The following is a 16,681-nucleotide window of genomic DNA, read 5'->3' as shown; positions in this document are numbered from 1 at the left end:
TATCCAAAATGAGTAGGAACCGCAAAAAGAAGCAAAAAGTGTTTTGAATTTGGAATCTGGAATATTTGCATCTATATAAGAGGTCTTGGGGATGTAACTCAATTCTCAACCCGAAATTCATCTGTTTCCTATAACGCTGAATACACAGAGGCTGAAGGCAATCTTAAATGTTTTCATAACTGGTGTGGAGCCACTTGCTCATGATCCCAACACTTGGAAGGTAAGGCAGAAGTTCAAGGGCAGCCTTGGCTACGCAGTGAATTTGAGCTAGCCTGGACTACATGAAAACCTGTGTCATCAAACAATGAAAGAAAAGAAAAAGTGGCCAGTGAGTTGGCTCATCATGTGTAACCTGAGCTGTAGCCACAGCACCCACATAGGAGGGGAGAGCCAACTTCAACGTGTGGTCCTCTGACCTCCGTGTGTGCAATGGCTCATGCACACACACACACACACACACACACACACACACTCTAAATAAATAAATAAATAAATAAATGTAAAGATTAGTTTTTTGTTTTGTTTTGTTTTGTTTTATTGTTTTTTCGAGACAGGGTTTCTCTGTGTAGTCCTGGCTGTCCTGGAACTCACTCTGTAGACCAGGCTGACCTCGAACTCAGAAATCCACTTGCCTCTGCATCCCAAGTGCTGGGATTACAGGCGTGTGCCACCACGCCCGGCTTAAAGATTAGTTTTTAAAGAACAATATTTTTGTTAATCTTGTTTATGGAACAAAGTTCGTGTCCGTTGCACTGTGGACGGTGCAGTATGGGACCTGCTCGAGGAAGCTAAAGATTTTGGAATGCTTCACGTTGCAGCTACTCTGATTAAAATTATTCCTTTCTGGGCCAGATAATGGTGGCATATACCTTTGATCCCAGCACTTGGGAGGCAAAAGCAGGTAGATCTCAGTGAGTTCCAGGCCAGCCTGGTCTACAGAGTGAGTTCCAGGATAGCCAAGACTACACAGAAAAACCCTGTCTCTAAAAATCACTAATAAAAAAACTTCCTTTCTAAACCTATATAGCAAATGTTTTCTAGGCTGCCTAACAAAGCCCTATAGCTATCCAGAGAAGGCTCACAAGAGAGACAATTTAGGGGACTCTGCAAGCATCCTTGGGAAGGGCGCACAAAGCAGAGCTTGCGCCAGGGAGACTTTGTCATGGGCAAGGTTCAGCTCTATAGGAAGAGGAGTGTCAACAGTCAGAGTCCAGCTTTCAATCAAACCTGTGGAGAGCCTCTAGGCGAAGCACTGCATTAGGGGCTAAGGCACCTGCAGTCTAAGCCTGGTGACAGTAGTTCAATCCTTGGAACCCAGGCAGAAGGAGTGTGCTGATTCCACAAAGCTGTCCTCTGATCTACACACGTGTGCAAGTGCACATGCACACAGATACATGTTTACTTGCACACATGCATAGACGTGCATGTGCACGCACCCACACACAGTGTCAAAAGCAACAAAAGATGCCCTGTGAAAACTTCTCATTCAGTCTTCCAGCACCCAGTGCCACACTCCGAGCACAGGTGGTACTGATGTCTTTCCTGGTTGGTGGATCAATTGGTTTGAGACTGGGCCTCACTATGTAGCCCAGGTTGGCCTGGAACTTACAGTGATCTTCTTGCTTCTGCAAGATGAGCCCATCACACCCACCATGTTATTTAAACAGTGCTCTATAAAGCAAATCTAGGTAGGAAGGACTGTCCACTCCTGTAATCCTAGGACTTGAAAAGTAGAAGGAAGATCAGGAGCTCACAACAATCTTCCATGTAAGAGTTGGAGGCTGGTGTGGCTGTTCCCTGGGAGGTTCTGTGAGCACCTCACCAATGCAGATGCAGAAGATTGCAGCCAACCGTCAAACTGAGCTCCGGGATCCCAGTGGCATGCTGGGAAGGACTGGAGGAGCTTGGGGTATTGCAGCCCCATAGGAAGAACAATGCCGACTGGCCAGACCACCCAGAGCTCCCAGGAACTAGACCACAAACCAAGGAGTCCACATGGAGGGACCCATGGCTCCAGATTCATATGTAGCAGAGACTGGCCTGGTCTGACATCAATGGGAGGAGAGGCCCTTGGTCCTGTGGAGGTTTGAAGCCCCAGCATAGGGGGATGCTGGAGCGGTGGGACAGGAGTGGGTGGGTGGGGGAGCACCCTCATAGAGGCAAAGGGGATAGGGGAGAGGGCAGATGAGATGGGGGGTTGTGGAGGGGTAACCGGGAAGGGGGAGATAATGAGATGTAAATGATTGGAATGATTAATAAAAAAATTTTAATTAAAAAAAAATAGTTGGTGCCAGGCAGTGGTGGTGCATGCTTTTAGCCCAGCACTTGGGAGGCAGAGGCCAGCCTGGTCTACAGAGTGAGTTCCAGGATAGCCAGGGCTATACAGAGAAATCCTGTCTTGGAAGGAAAAAAAAATAATTAAAAAAAATAGTTGGAGGCTAACCTGGGCTATGTGAGACCCTATATCAAAAGGAAAGCAAAAGACAGAAAAGAAAGAAAAAATATGTCTCTGAAGTAAAAAGCACTTATTACTAAGCATGAGGATAGGAATCAACCCCCAGACCCCACAGGGTGGAAAGAGAGAAATGACTCCCACAAGTTATTTTATGATCCACACATGCAGTCCGAGGCATCCACAGAAACACACAAACAATAAAGTAAGTACCTGGGTGTGGTGGTGCAGGTGTAATTCCAGCATTCAGGAGGCAGAAGCAGAATTGTTGGAAATGTAAGGCCAACACATAAACCTAAGGATTTTTCCTTAGATGACCAATGTGACATTAAAGTTAGAAATCTCTCTTCACAGCCACATCAAAACCATAAATCAATGAGAAAACCAGAAACAACTCAAGAGGAGGCTGGAGGGCTGCCCTGTGGGTAAGATCACTTGCGGCCCGTGCAGGGGACCTGAAAGACGTTCTCAGTACCCACATCAAGCCAAGAGAATCAAAACCCGTCTGCAACTCCAGCTCCCTGGGATCCAACACCCAATTCTGACCTCCACCAGCATCACCCACAGGTGTGCACACATACACATCAATAAAATTAATTCAAAACTGGGGATGAAGGGACAGGGAGGAGGAAGAGGTGGGTCTGGGAGGAGCTGAGAGGCCTTGGGTGAATACAATAAAAAATTGTATGAAATTCTCAAAGAACTTATACAAAATACTTACAGAAATTCAAGAGGACCTGGAGAGATGGCTCAGCAGAGCATCTGTTGCTGTTGCAGAGGACTCCAGCCCAGTTTCCAGAACCCACACGGTGGCTCACAACATCACACCTCCACTCCCAGGGGATCCAGTGCCTTCTTCTGACCTCTGTGGACACCAGGATTGCATAGAGTGTACAGACATACGCACAGGCGAAACACTCATAAAGTAAATCTAACAAAAAGTTTTAACTAATAATTTAAGAGAAAAATAATGGCTGCCAAATCATTCATGGAGGAATCCCAAGGGGACAATAAAGGTACACACCGACGTTCCGGGGGGCGGGAACCAGGCTCACTGGGGAGCACTTCCCCTGGTATATGAAAGCCCCTCAGCCAGGTGTGGTGCCCGAAGCAGAAGCAGAAGGATTTCTGTGAGTTCAAGGCCAACCTGGTCTACATAGCCAGTTCCAGGACAGCCAGGGGGATATAATAGAGACACCCTACCTAAAACCCCACCAAAAAAGGGGGGCCCTGGGTTTGATTCCCCAAATCACCAAGAAAATTTGTCATAAAACCGTAAGAAGTGCTGTAGCACAGTCTTTTTTTTTTTGTTTGTTTGTTTGTTTTTGTTTTTGAAGACAGGGTTTCTCTGTGTAGCCCTGGCTGTCCTGGAACTCACTCTGTAGACCAGGCTGGCCTTGAACTCAGAAATCTGCCTGCTTCTGCCTCCCAGAGTGCTGGGATTACAGGCGTGCGCCACCACCACCCGGCTCAGTCTTTTTTTTTTTTTTTAAGAATTTTTATTTATTCTGTGTGTGTGAGTACAGTGTCTCTGTCTTCAGACACACCAGAAGAGTATGTCAGATCCCATAACAGATGTTTGTGAGCCACCATGTGGTTGCTGGGAATTGTCAGGACCTCTGGAAGAGCAGTCAGGGCTCTTAACGGCTGAGCCATCTCTCCAGCCCCTGTTGTATGCTCTTATCTGGTTGATAAAATTTAATCACGTGACAACACCTGCGTCTTCGTGGGTGTGGAAAATGAGGAACTCTATCACAAGTGTGTGTTCATATGGCAACTGTGCAGAACGTTGTGACAGTAAATGCTAACATCACATGTGATCGGAGGCAGCATCCCTGACTGTTAGGGGTGGACAAGCCTGAAGCACAAGCCCAATGTTCTTCTTCTAAATGCCGGCGCCAAAAGCCTCCCACAGGACCGGAGGTGTAGCTCTGACAGGCTTCTTGCCTGGCATGCGTGGGGCCCTAGATCCCATCCCCCCACTCCACCAAAGAATAAAACAAATATGTGGACATGAGGCATTATTCACAGGAACATTATAGCTGTCTGGAGGGCCCTCAGTCCACCGTGTTCGCACTTGCTGCTGTTCCAGGGCCAGTGCCTCCTGGGGCTGCACCTGAAGAAGGGGACTGCTTAAGAGGGCTCTGTATACCCGGCTCCTACCAAGCCAACTGGTGCATGATGGGAACACTTTCTGGAAGCAACTGGCTGCCAAACGCTCAGTCAAGAGTCCCTCTACTGGAAGGGTGGAGAAACCTCATTGTTTTAATCTTGGTTCTGTGGGATTCCAGGAAGTTAGACAACATTGGAAGTCCACCAAACAGACTCTCTGACTCTTTTCCAGTGTCTCCTATGAGAAGTTACTCAAGACTTCAAAACAGGTCTGCACTTCCAGGGCACAGCTGGTAGTACTTGCTGCAGAGCCAGACAACATGGAGCGAGCTACGCGCGCGCGCACACACACACACACACACACACACACAAACAAAGGAGAGAGAGAGAGACAGAGACAGAGAGATAGAGACTCCGAGAGACTCTTGTATAGTCTACTGTAGAGCATTTCCCAGCATGTACAAGACCTTGGGTTCAATCTGAACACAGAAAAAAAGGGGGGGGGGGACTTTGATTATTGTCCCCTAAAGTCCCCACTTCCCTCAGCGTCATGACCTAAAGAGCTGTTTGCTCTCATGTCTACAGTCTCAGTCCCCACTTCCTCACCTCTGCTTCCATGTCCATCTCCTCTGAAACTACTGCAATGTGACTTGTGTTGACTGCCACATGGAAACTGTTCTCAGTAGCAGGCAGCAGAGCAGAGCACCTTCTCGAAGCCCCTTCCCTCTCCATTTATTCTCACCTTAAGCACCCCATCTTTTCTGTCTCTGCTTATTGATCCTTGGACCCTTTTCCTTTCTATGAACAGAATCGCTCCTTACGGGATTTCTTCTAGTTCAGTGTCCGCTGCCCCCACAGGGGACGAAACCCAGGGCCTTACAAATGCTCAGTGGGTGCTCCACCCAGCCCCTAGCTCCATGACTTAAAGTATCTCTATGCTGTCAAATGTACACTTCCAGCCCTTACCAAAATATTCAGTCAACTCCTTGACATTCAAAATGGGTGACCTCAAAGCCATAGTCAGCAGTCCCATGCCTTCCAGAGTCACAAGGTAGCCCAGGAACAAACTCACAGGACACTTCCAGTAGCAAGACTGGATGCTACTAATTAGCCTAAGTGACAGAAATAACTCTAATTTTCCCAGGCAAAATGGGGCATGTGATTGGCCTGTATTAGAGGAACATTGCCATTATAACGTGTCTAAAGAGCAAATCTCCCAACCACCCTACAATCTTTCTGCTTCCTGGCTCCATCAAAGGCACCACCCCTACCCATTTCTTACAAGAACCTAGGAATTGCAAGGACGAATCCCATCATCCTTGAGTCCTTTCTTCTCTTATCCCCTGTGGTCTAGCCAGGAATTCTATGGCTTTGATCTGCACCCTGGGTGGGCGAACCAACCAGTCTTCTTGTTCCCACTTCATCCCAGAAGCCATGTGAGCCTTCCACAGCCAAGCTCAAACCCAGCATCTCACAAGTCCAAGGCTTCCGGGTGAAGGGGCATTGCTGTACACAACACGGGCTAACCTCCAAAATGTGAGGCAAGAAACCCGACAGTTACAAGAGCCTATAAACTGAGCCAGGAGCATAGCTCAGAGGTAGAGCATTGGGCTCAATCCCCAGAACTGCCAGGCTGGGGCAAGGCCTGGGGACAGAGAAAAAGACTTTTTAATTCATTTATGCAAAATGAAAAGCTGGGGGAAAGGCCCAGCAAGATGGCTAAGCAGGTGAAGAAGCTTGCTGTCAAGGCCAAGGGCCTGAGTTTGATCCCCGAGACCCACATGGTAAAATAAGAGAACGGACACCTGGAGGCTGTCTCACCTCTTCTTACATATGGTACACACACACACACACACACTAGGGCTCTGGAGAACTGACTCAGTGGTTAGGTAGTGCTGTTATAGAGAGCTGGAGTTCTCTTCCCAGCACCTACATCAGGCTGTTCTCAACCACCTATACATCCATCTCCAGGGCATTTGACACCCTCTTCTGTCCCCTGAGGGCAACTGCACTCATGGACACACACACACACACACAGAGAGAGAGAGAGAGAGAGAGAGAGAACCCACACATGCATACATACCTACACATAATTAAAAATAAAATTAAAATCTTTTTTAAAAAATGTCAGGGAAGCCAGGTGGTGGCGGCACACGCCTTTAAGCTCAGCACTTGGGAGGCAGAGGCAGGCAGATTTCTGAGTTGGAGGCCAACCTGTTTTACAGAGTGAGTTCCAGGACAGCCAGGGCTACACAGAGAAACCCTGTCTCAAACAAACAAACAAAAATATGTCAGGGAATGCCAGGCAGAAATGGCACATGTCTTTGATCCCAGCACTTGGAAGGCAGAGGCAGGCGGATCTCTGTGAGTGTGAGGCCAGCCTGGTCTAGGAGAGCCAGGGCTACACAGAGAAACCCTATCTACAAAAACCAAAACCAAAAGGAAAAGGAAGGAAGGAAGGAAGGGAGGGAGGGAGGGAGGGAGGGAGGGAGGAAGGAAGGAAGGAAGGAAGGAGAGAGCGAGTGAGTCGAGAAAAGATAGCTCATCAGTTAGGAGCACTGGCTGCTGTCTCAGTGACCCAGGCTCAATTCCCAGCACCCATGTGGTATATCAGAAAACTGCAACCCCAGTTTCAGATGATCTGATGCCCTCTTCTGGTCTCTATAGCCATTGAACATGTGCAACACACAAACACACAATCAGATAAAATATTTACACACACAAACTAACAGTAACTAGCAGATCTCCTTTCTCTTTGCGTGGTCCTAGAGTGCTTCTGCTCTGTTCCCAGCCTCTGGCTCGGTCTCCCTCCTCCCCAGCCCCATGCACAGCTCAGCTCAGATGCAGTCTCAGTCCAGACCTCCTGCTCTTGCTTCTCCTCTCCCCAGCAGCTCCCCAGTTCTCTTCCTGAAACTTCTGAGGTGCTCTCCATCACCTCCTTTGGCTCCTGCTCTGATTGATGTCAGCTGCTGGATAAGCTTGCTCCTGGCTCCACGGTTCATGTCTCAGTCAGGGACCCTCACCCTGTGACATGCCACACGTTCCTAATGTGTCCACACCCCGCCCCCCCCCAACTTAGCAGCATCAGGATTCTACAGCAACCTCTTACCCTCCTCACCCTCCCCACCTAACCCCGCCCAGGGACATTGGGGCTCCAGAGGGCTGTTGCCACATGGACACACAGGAGATCCCATCAGGGAGGTGTGCCTGCCCCAGAGACAGCCCTCCCCATCCACAACCACACCAGTTCTGCCTCCAGCGCCTACTCTCTCACAGGAAGTAGCCAGCCTTGCTGCCAAGTATCTCCAACTACATCCCCAAAATCCTCAGACACTGCCAGCCTCCAGCTGTCAGCCTGGCCCCGGCTGGCGGGCGCCTGCTCCTGGCATAGTGGCTAGGGTGTAATTAGAAACCCGCTAGCTCCCTAATTGCCAGTTCTGAACCATCCTTGTTACCGGCTGCCCGAGGCACATAGAGGAAAGGGCTGAGAACTGAGCCAGGCTGGCATAGAGGTAGACCTAGAGAGGACTGGCACGTGGCCAGAGACCAGACGTGGCACAGAGAGGGCTCAGTGCAATCTGCCCTGAGTACCTCCCAGCCACATCCACTTGCCCAGAACTGTGACGTCAGACCAGCCCGGCCCATTCATTCTTTATTCAGGTGGCATAAAAATCACTACAAAAACCTTACAAAAGAGTCTTGGGAACTAAAGGGGCCCTTCCCTGCCTCAGCCTCTGAGATTCCTGGCAGAGGAGGACAAGAGAGAGAGGAAGGAGGAAGGCTCCTGGCAGTGTTGGCATCTCCAAAAACCAGAGGGGTGACTTGGGTGGCAGGGCACAGGTTGGGGGCCTGAATGTCTTTAGCAAGGGACACCAGAGACAGGGTAGGTCAACCTCCACCCATGGAGTATAACACCAAGGCTAGTTTAAGCACAAGAGACCAACACCTGTCTCTCCTTTTCCCACCCAGGGTGTCTGGGGATATGTCTACAGATGGCCTCCCCAGCCTCTGCTTACAAATGTGGAGGGACTCTAAATTAGGGACTCGCCTAACCTACCTCTAGCCAAAACTGTGTCCATGAGTGCCAGCCCACAAAAGGTCACCCCCTGAAGCCCTTGGAAAGAAATGAAAATTCCCTGTGCCTGAATTCCTCCAGGCCCCACCCCACCTCCTATCCCCAGGGGCTGTTGCAAGAGAACAGCTCCTATCCCTGGTGACTGTCCCCCAGGTCCCACTCTATCCCTCAAAGCTGGCTGGAAAGAGTCACAGGAGTTGAGAGGCTGATCCAGGTGGGGACTCAGGATGCTGCTTCCCAGGGCCCCTCCTCACTTGGGGGTGCTAAACTGGGGAACATCTTCATCTTCATCCAGGAGGGGTGCAAGTTTCAAGTCAGGACCAAAGGTCTTGTCTCTATGGAAGCCAGCTTTATCATTGCGGCCTAAGAGCCTGTTGTCAGGGGAATCTTGCTGTTCCTGGAGCTGGGGCTGTGCACTGGGGTTAGGGTTCCTCACGCTGCCCACGAAGAGGGGCATGCCTATGGTGTCCTCCATGATGAAGAAGATGAAGGGTCGGTTCACAGTGAAGGAGGAGAGGGACATTCGAGTCATGGCTGTGCTGGTAGCTGCAGCCGCCTCCACGCCAGCCTCACTGAGTTCCATGGTAGACTGATGTTGCACACTCGACACCACCAGGCGCTCATCAGAGATCCCACGAAGGTCCGGGCCCTGGAACAATTCCTGCAGGCCTGCCCAGAACAGCAGATGACTGCTCAGTGCTGCCCAAGGCTATCTGGATGTGTGTCTGGCATCCTGGCTTTGGAAACTGATTGGAATCTGTTAAACCTCAGTCTAGACAACACTTCTAGAAGCCTGTTTTTAATCAGGGCCTGCACTAGGTACTGGTTTGATATTCTGGAAACTGGAGAGACACCGTTGGACTTACCACTCATACTAGACCGTGAGCACCTGAGCCTCCACGGCCCGCTCCATTAGACTGTGCAGTGAGCTCTCAGCACCCAGTGAAGAAGAGTAGCTGCAGCTCTTCAACCACAGCTTCTCCTCTTCCCTTTCCAAGCTAGCCAGTGAGGTTCCCATGTCACCCTGAACTCTTTACCCAGGGTTCTTTGCAGTGCTCAGTCTCGGGCAGCAGAAGAGTTCACCCCAATCCACCCCAGAACAGAAAGTCTAGTGGAGCATATCAAATGCTCCCGTCCAGGAAGCAGAGCCACCTCTGACTCGACACACTGGCAGCTCACATACTCTGCCCAGACCACCTGGGGGCACCCTATCCCCAGCCTCCTTACCCAGCTGGCTGAGGGTGGCCACCAGGTCCAGCTGCTGTTGCAGATGGAGTTTCGGCAGCCGCACCTTGACGGGCTTCTCCCGCAGCGAGGGCTGGTACAGAGTGTCCCAGGTCAGGTTGGCTAGTACTTCAGACACGTTCCACTCGAAATAAGTGGGCATCATGACCACAAAGCTCATGTTGTTCTTAAAGGGGAAATGAGCCACCTACAGATAAGAAAAGGAGAGGACATGAGGGCCAGACAGCACCCCGGGCCTGTCTGGAATCTGGGCCAAAATTACTTCTGCACTTTTGGGACAAGAGCCAGAAATTCAAGGTTAGCATGCTTTTACTTCACTTGTGAGGTGGAATAAAACCATTTGCCCCTTTATAAGGTGACATGAGACCAAATGAGATAACACTTTTACATCTCTGAGTGTGCACAAATAAGTGTACGTGTTTGAATGGGTGTGAGTGTGTTGCTCATGGGGGTGTGAATGCAGAAGCAGGTAGACATCAGCCGTTTTCCTACACTGCTCTCCACATTTCCTGCCATCTTTTTGTTGTAGTTTCCTTAAGACAGGGTTTCTCTGTGTAGCCCTGGCTGTCCTGGAACTCGCTTGATAGACCAGGCTGGCCCTTCGACCTCGCAGAGATCCACTTACCTCTGCCTCCCAAGGGCTGGAATTTAAGATGTGTATAACTACACATAGCTCCCTCTTTTTTGGACACAGGGTCTCATGGATCCCAAACTGGCTTTGAAATGACTGTTTAGCCAAGGATGACTGTGAACCTCTGACTCCCTTGCCTGTCTGCCTCCTGAGTGCTGGGATTACAGAACTGTACATCAAACCCAAGTTCGTTTTGTTTTAAACAGGGTAATGAATCCCAGGCTGTCCTCAGACTCACTATGTAATTCAGAATGACCTTGAACTTCTTTTTAAGGTTTATTTTTTATCATATGTGTATGGGTATTTTGCCTGAGTGTGTGTCTGCGCATCATGCCCTTGCAGTACCCTCAGAGTCCAGAGGAGGGCATCATATCCCCCTGAATTGGAATTACAGGTGGTTGTGAGCTGCGTGGTGGGTGCTGGGAATCAAACCCAGGTCCTCTGCAAGAGCAGCCAGTAAGGCCTCGTGACTGCTGAGCCACTTCTCCACCTTGCACTTTTGATCCTATCTCTATCTAAAAGTACAATGGATGGCATCTGTGTGCCTGGCTGATGTGTTGCTAGGGGTCAAACAAAGGGCTTTGTGCAAGCCAGGCGAGCACTCAACAACTGAGCTACTTGTCCAGCCAGACTTTTGCATCTTCTAGCAGTGTCTTCACTACAGACTGAGTTCTCTATCTGCTATCAGCAAGCTGTACAAACAAGCTATGGGCCTTCCTGCCTTTGCCTCTCAGCTCTCCCTGCATGATAGGTGGGGCTACTGGCTTTCAAAATGACCTGTAGAGGAGCCACAGCGAAGAGGAGGAAGTTTGCCCTCACCTATCACCCTTACCCAGAGTCTGCTATCTATATCAAAATGTGGAATGAGATTTTTTTTTCTCTTTAGACAGGGTCTGGTTATGTAGCCCTGACTATCTTCAACCTCAGTCCTCCTACTCCAACCTTCTGAGTGCTGGGATTAGGGTGTAAGCCACCACACTCTGCTCACAGGGACCTTTTTTTTTGAAGAACCCCCTGCAGTTAGGAGGAAATCACTAGGCTCAAGGCTCCCTGGGTTCCAGCATTGTGCCTGCAGCTGGGTCCTCGGCCAGTAGGAGGATGGGGAGATGGAGCCAGAGGATGGAGGCACATGGGCAGCACGACGCTTCAAGGAAGAAGGTGAGACGCTAAGTGGGGCTCGCATCCTCTCACCTTAGGCTAGAGAGAAGCCCGGCTGCCCACATGGCTCCTCCCTGCAGACCTGGCAATGCTGTGCCCAGCTTGCCTAGTAAAACTAACCAACAGAATGAATGAGCTAGTGTGGTGCCCACACCTGGGACCCCAGCAATCAGACAGCTGGGGCAGGAGGATCATGAGTTCAAAGCCAGCCTGTGTAACATTGTCAGACCCTCGAACAAACAAAACTAGCCTGTACTGTTATCTCAGCTACAGACAATGGGTCCAAGGATCAATACTCTAGCCAAGGAGTCACGGTTAGGCTAGAAGCAAGGGAATCCTTAGCTGAGACAGCTTGGCACGGAGCTTCATCCAATCAGAATGTTCAGAGCAATAAACTTTGAAACCTAACTCCCAACTGTGCAGCATTGTGTGGGAACTCATATCTTCCCTCAGGAGCAGGGCCCTGGTCTTCTTGGGCTCCACTAAACCCCAGCACAGAGAACAGTTATCTGGCACGTGACAAGAACTCAATATATTTTCTTTGAGCAGATGAACCTCAGAGAGGCTGTGTCCTGGGTGGAGGCCTAATGGACCCTTCAGGAACTACCCACCCCAGGGACCAGGCTTTACCTCCCAGGACCAGGCCTAGTTTGCTAGCCAAAGCCAAAATCCAGAGTGACCTGTATCTCAGGTTGCTCCAGCAGGAACCATCGCAGAGGATATGACAGCGCGTGCATCATGTCCACTGGCACTGTGAACCGCTCATCCAGGTGGAAGGAATCTTTCTGGGTGAGGCTCGGGTCAAACTTGGTCCTCCAGAAACCTGTAGCCAGGCAGAGGGGAGGAGCCATGTAACATAAGACCAGCCTCCTGCCTGTCCTGCCTAGAACCCAGTCAAGGACCACAGAGTGGAAGCCGGGCTCCCAGAGGTGCTGCCTGGCTGACCTTAGGAATCTTCCCTACGTCTGCATTTGCATTTCTCCATCCCTCTGTAGCCCCAGTTTTCTCTCAAGGCAGCCTGGCCTCTACAGCTTGAGTTTCCTCTTCACACACCCAGACAATTCCCCTGCTTCACGGCCTAGCAACCTCTGAGCAAAGCTGGCACCGACAGGGTGGGTGGGGCTGTGAGGGTGAGCGGTTTAAGAAGAACAGTGCACCGTGGAAGTGGATGGCATTGAGGAGAAGCAGCACGGTGTTATCTGGCAGCTCAGAGAGGAAATTCTCAATCTTCCCCTCTGTGGCCTCCTGCACCCATTGGTTGATGTTCGCCAGGTCTTCCTCCTGCCTTCCAGTCAGTTTCACAGGCTTTGCACCAAAGAGCCTTTCCGATTGCTCCAGGAAATCATCTTTGATGGGAAATCCTGCATGCAACGAGCCACGAGCTCATCCCAGGGCCTCCACACCCACCAGTGTGCTCCCCGAGGCCACGCCCCTCTCCCTCGCCCTTGTGCACTGGAGGAGGGGCTCTTTCTGGGCAGCTGGCTGCCATCAGCACCTACCTTTCTGCAGGTATATCCTGGCAGCCAGTCGGATTGTCCCAGGGCCGAGGTTCTGGTAGAAATGGCTCAATAGATGCGGGAGGCAGGATCCTGTGTTCATGTGCAACACTCGTTGCAAGCTCTGTAGTGTTTGGTTCTGAGCACCTGAAGGGGACCAAGCAGGCTGATGCCCGGGCCACAGATTCTTTCTGGACCCACTGCCCGCTCCCACCCTCTCACATCCCCATGATAAACATGGCTACAGACTACTGCTCTGCTCCCCTCCCAGATCCACGGAGCCATAGGATTCCCAGATTCTACTATCATCTCTGCAGCTAACAAACCGGGCAATGTCACCTCGCTCAAGGTACCTTTCCTCTCTGAACCTCAGTGTCCCACAGTGAGACATTCTTGTGGCCATCAAATTCCTGTGCTAAAATAACTAGGGGGGGCTTGTCAATCACCACATTCTTAGGCTATCCCTGGATTTCTGACTCATGGAGGGTGGTGACAGCTCAGGGACCTGTCTTCTACCAAATATCCATGTGTCCCTGATGGAGGAACTGCCCCTGGACAACCTCTTCAGCACAGAAGCCTTTGTGGTCCCCTAGTTCTTCTGGACAGGTGTGACCCCAGTACCTAGTGCCAGGTGAGAGAGTGCTAGGGCCACACTAAGGGGTGACAGGACAAGGTTGGAGCTGGTGGATGTTTGGGCCACCAAGGAGAACAGGTCAGTAGTAAAAGCCATCATGGCCTGAGCCAGCCTGCGAGTCTCCTCTGCAGTTGGGGTGCTCTTGCAGTCTCCTGGGGACCTCTTGAGGGTAGCATGGTCACCAAGATCCTACAAGGACAGATCAGAAGTCAGTGAGGTCAAGAGGTCAGCTCCAGGTTCTCTGTGTCCCTCACAGTTCTGGTGCTACAGGGCAGCAAAGGCCTCGTTCCAGATCTGAGGAGAGAAACGTCATGATGATGTTTCCTTCCTACCCATCCCTTCTGAAGCCCTGAACAGCAGCCCCATAACTATGTCTCCCCCCTCCCATTCCCTTGCTTCCACTGATTGGGGTCCTCCTCCTCCCTGAACTGTCCCTACCCTCCTCCTTCCCACCCCACCTACTCTTCCCCAGCCCCACCTGATTGTACCTGGTTGTCCAACTTGAAGAGGGCAGGTAGGGGCAGCTTCTGCTGGGCCTGCTCACTCACTGGCTGTAAAAAGGAGAAAGATGAAAAGCCCTTCCCATGAGTCCCCACCTTGTCCAAGACATAGGTGAGACCCTTTGGCTCTTCCCCCAAAACCTCTCACTTTTGAGTACCTGCTGGCCCGGGAGATCCATGGCGCTCACGGGAGAGAACTGTTGAGAAAAGGGGGAGCAGAGGACTCAGCGTTCCTCCCTCTCTGCCCCCCCGGGCCTCTCCCAGACTTGCCCCTGCCCCCACATCTTCTTCAGCCTGACTGGCCACTTCCCACTCAGACCTGAGCTCTGTCTCACCATGGAACAGGGACCTTGCAGACAGGACAAGCTGAGTACCAGGAGCCCCCGGAGCAGCGCCATGTTCCTGTATCCAGAACAGGAAGGGTTAATGCCTGCCTCACACGCAAAGACAGGGCAGTAGACTGCTACCTGTAGGTTCCTTAACCTCAGCAGGCTGCGAGACCTGGACTCAACACATATGAGCTGAGGACCTCACCCTGAGAGGTGGGAATTCCATAAGTATTTTTTTTCACCTGTATAGTTTCTCATTTAGTCTTCATTCTTTAGGTCTTATATTGTGGATCATTCCTGGGTTCAAATCTAGACTCCATGTCTTGCAAGAGGACCTTGTGCATTTCTCTTAATGCCTTTGGCTTTACCTTGTCTTGGTAATTCGTGGCAGAAGTCCTTCCTACTCCCATGTAGATTTTGAGGACCAAAATAAGAATCTCTGTAAATACTAAACCTGATGACTGGCCCTCAGTGATAGATCTGGGAAGGCTGGCCACCCTGGTGAAGCCACCCAACCTGTTGTTCATTTCATCTAGCCTCTCTCAGGCTGCCCTGGTCCTACCCAAAGGCTCTGAGAGCTAATCCGGGGTGGCAGGGCAGCCAGAAATTGCTTTGTTGACCAATGAATGACTGGCCCAGACACCTTTGGACTTACGGGAACCACAAGCCTCATCCCACCTCTGGGTGCTTCGGGGAAGCCCAGCTGGTGGATGGGGAAGGCCCTCAGCCTAGGGCCTTGGACAGAGGCTTCCTTCCCATCCTCAGCCCCTACCCAGGCCTTATCTCAGGGCCAGTTCTTCTAAAAGGCCCTTCTGTTATCCCCAGACCTTCATAACTGTGTTCAAGAACCCTCAGCAGGGCCTTATCTGCAATCTGGATATATGTTTCTTCCTGCCAAGAATAGGCCTCCATATGGGGAGGGGGAATCCGGGAAAAGGGAAATCATTTGGAATGTAAACAAAGAATATAGAAAATAAAAATATTAAAAAAAAATAATAAAATTAAAAAATTAAAAAAAAAAAAAAAAGAATAGGCCTCCAGGTTTTGAAGTTCTAGAGATTTCTCCTGGAGCTGCCTGTACCTCTGCTCCACACCACCCCAGGACACATGAAGCTGCTGGCTCCCTGAATAAATTCAGTCAGACCCCCTGCCAAGGGGGGCAGCTCCTCACTTCTTCTGCTCCCCAAGGCGCAGGCCACACCACCCCTCCATCCTACCTTGTCTGCTTCTTAGCGCAGCACACACAGCACACACACACACGATGTTCTCCTGGACCCACTTGCTACACGATGTTCTCCTGGACCCACTTGCTCCCCACGCTCTCCCTGGGGCAGCCAGCCCGGCCTGGCTCTCTCCTCCCACAGGACCTTTGCTCTTAGCCAACCCCCGTTCAGCTTGTGTTCTGTGCTGGTAAATATTGACCTGTATATGCGGTTAAACATTGATATGGGGGCCAGAAGCCCCTTTCCCACCAAATCAGCTACCCTGCCTGAGCCTGGAGAAGGGGGTTACAGGAGCAGACAGTTGAGGCTGGGTCTGGCCAGGCAAAAGGGTAGATCCAGGAAGCTGGCGAGCCTTCTAATGATCCCTCAACATGGGGGGCGGGGGGGCATCCAGTCAGCTAGGCTCAGAGAGGCTGTACGACCTGTTAAGAGCACAGAATGGGGTCCCAAGTCACACCAGAAGTCTCCCCCACCCCTACCGCACCCCAGCTGGCCCAGGAAGGGGAGGCTGCAAGAGCCTGTTCTCCCAACTGCAGCAAGCCCGGGATCCTGGTTGGCTCCCTTCTGCCTAACTTCCAAGGCGAGGGGTGGAGAGACCCAGATGGAGGCTGGCCCTCCCAGGGTCCCACCTCCTCAGCAGTGTCCATTTTCCCCAAGGATGAACCATTTAGAAAACTGACCCGAGGTCACCTAAACCAGAAGCTCTGTATCCAAGGCAGCCAGAGGGCAATGGCTGCCTTTCCGCTCTCTTGCTCTGTTCTTCACAGCTCTGGAAACTACCAGGGCTGGGCTTTCCTGACTCTGGTGCCATCAAGACAAACTGGTG

The 16,681-nt window shown here is 51.0% G+C and overlaps 1 protein-coding gene across 1 annotated transcript; it reads right to left on the bottom strand.

Moving 5' to 3' along the window:
• Positions 1-8,203: 8,203 nt before the first annotated feature.
• Positions 8,204-15,547, bottom strand: Serpinf2 (serpin family F member 2). The gene is made up of 9 exons (XM_052195364.1): positions 14,639-15,547; positions 14,462-14,500; positions 14,292-14,354; positions 13,791-13,992; positions 13,173-13,316; positions 12,831-13,034; positions 12,354-12,496; positions 9,867-10,071; positions 8,204-9,308 (listed from the first exon to the last, which is right to left on the bottom strand). Exons 1-9 carry the CDS (start codon positions 14,699-14,701, stop codon positions 8,890-8,892), a joined length of 1,482 nt encoding a protein of 493 aa, XP_052051324.1. The 5' UTR covers positions 14,702-15,547; the 3' UTR covers positions 8,204-8,889.
• Positions 15,548-16,681: the final 1,134 nt, after the last annotated feature.

This window comes from Apodemus sylvaticus, chromosome 10 (assembly GCF_947179515.1).
Source record: "Apodemus sylvaticus chromosome 10, mApoSyl1.1, whole genome shotgun sequence".
Taxonomy (NCBI): domain Eukaryota; kingdom Metazoa; phylum Chordata; class Mammalia; order Rodentia; family Muridae; genus Apodemus; species Apodemus sylvaticus.
The sequence above is the reverse complement of the archived record's forward strand: the minus strand, read 5'-3'. Positions and strand labels throughout refer to the sequence as shown.

Bases quoted from the DNA above. Each gene is read 5' to 3' on its own strand.
- Serpinf2 (XM_052195364.1), bottom strand. From the start codon at position 14,701: ATGGCGCTGCTCCGGGGGCTCCTGGTACTCAGCTTGTCCTGTCTGCAA. The intron at 13,317-13,790 runs GTACTGGGGTCA...GGTCCCCTTCAG, and splicing joins ACTCTCTCACCTGGCACTAG to GTGCTCAGAACCAAACACTA. The intron at 12,497-12,830 runs GTGCACTGTTCT...GCCTGGCTACAG, and splicing joins CAATGCCATCCACTTCCACG to GTTTCTGGAGGACCAAGTTT.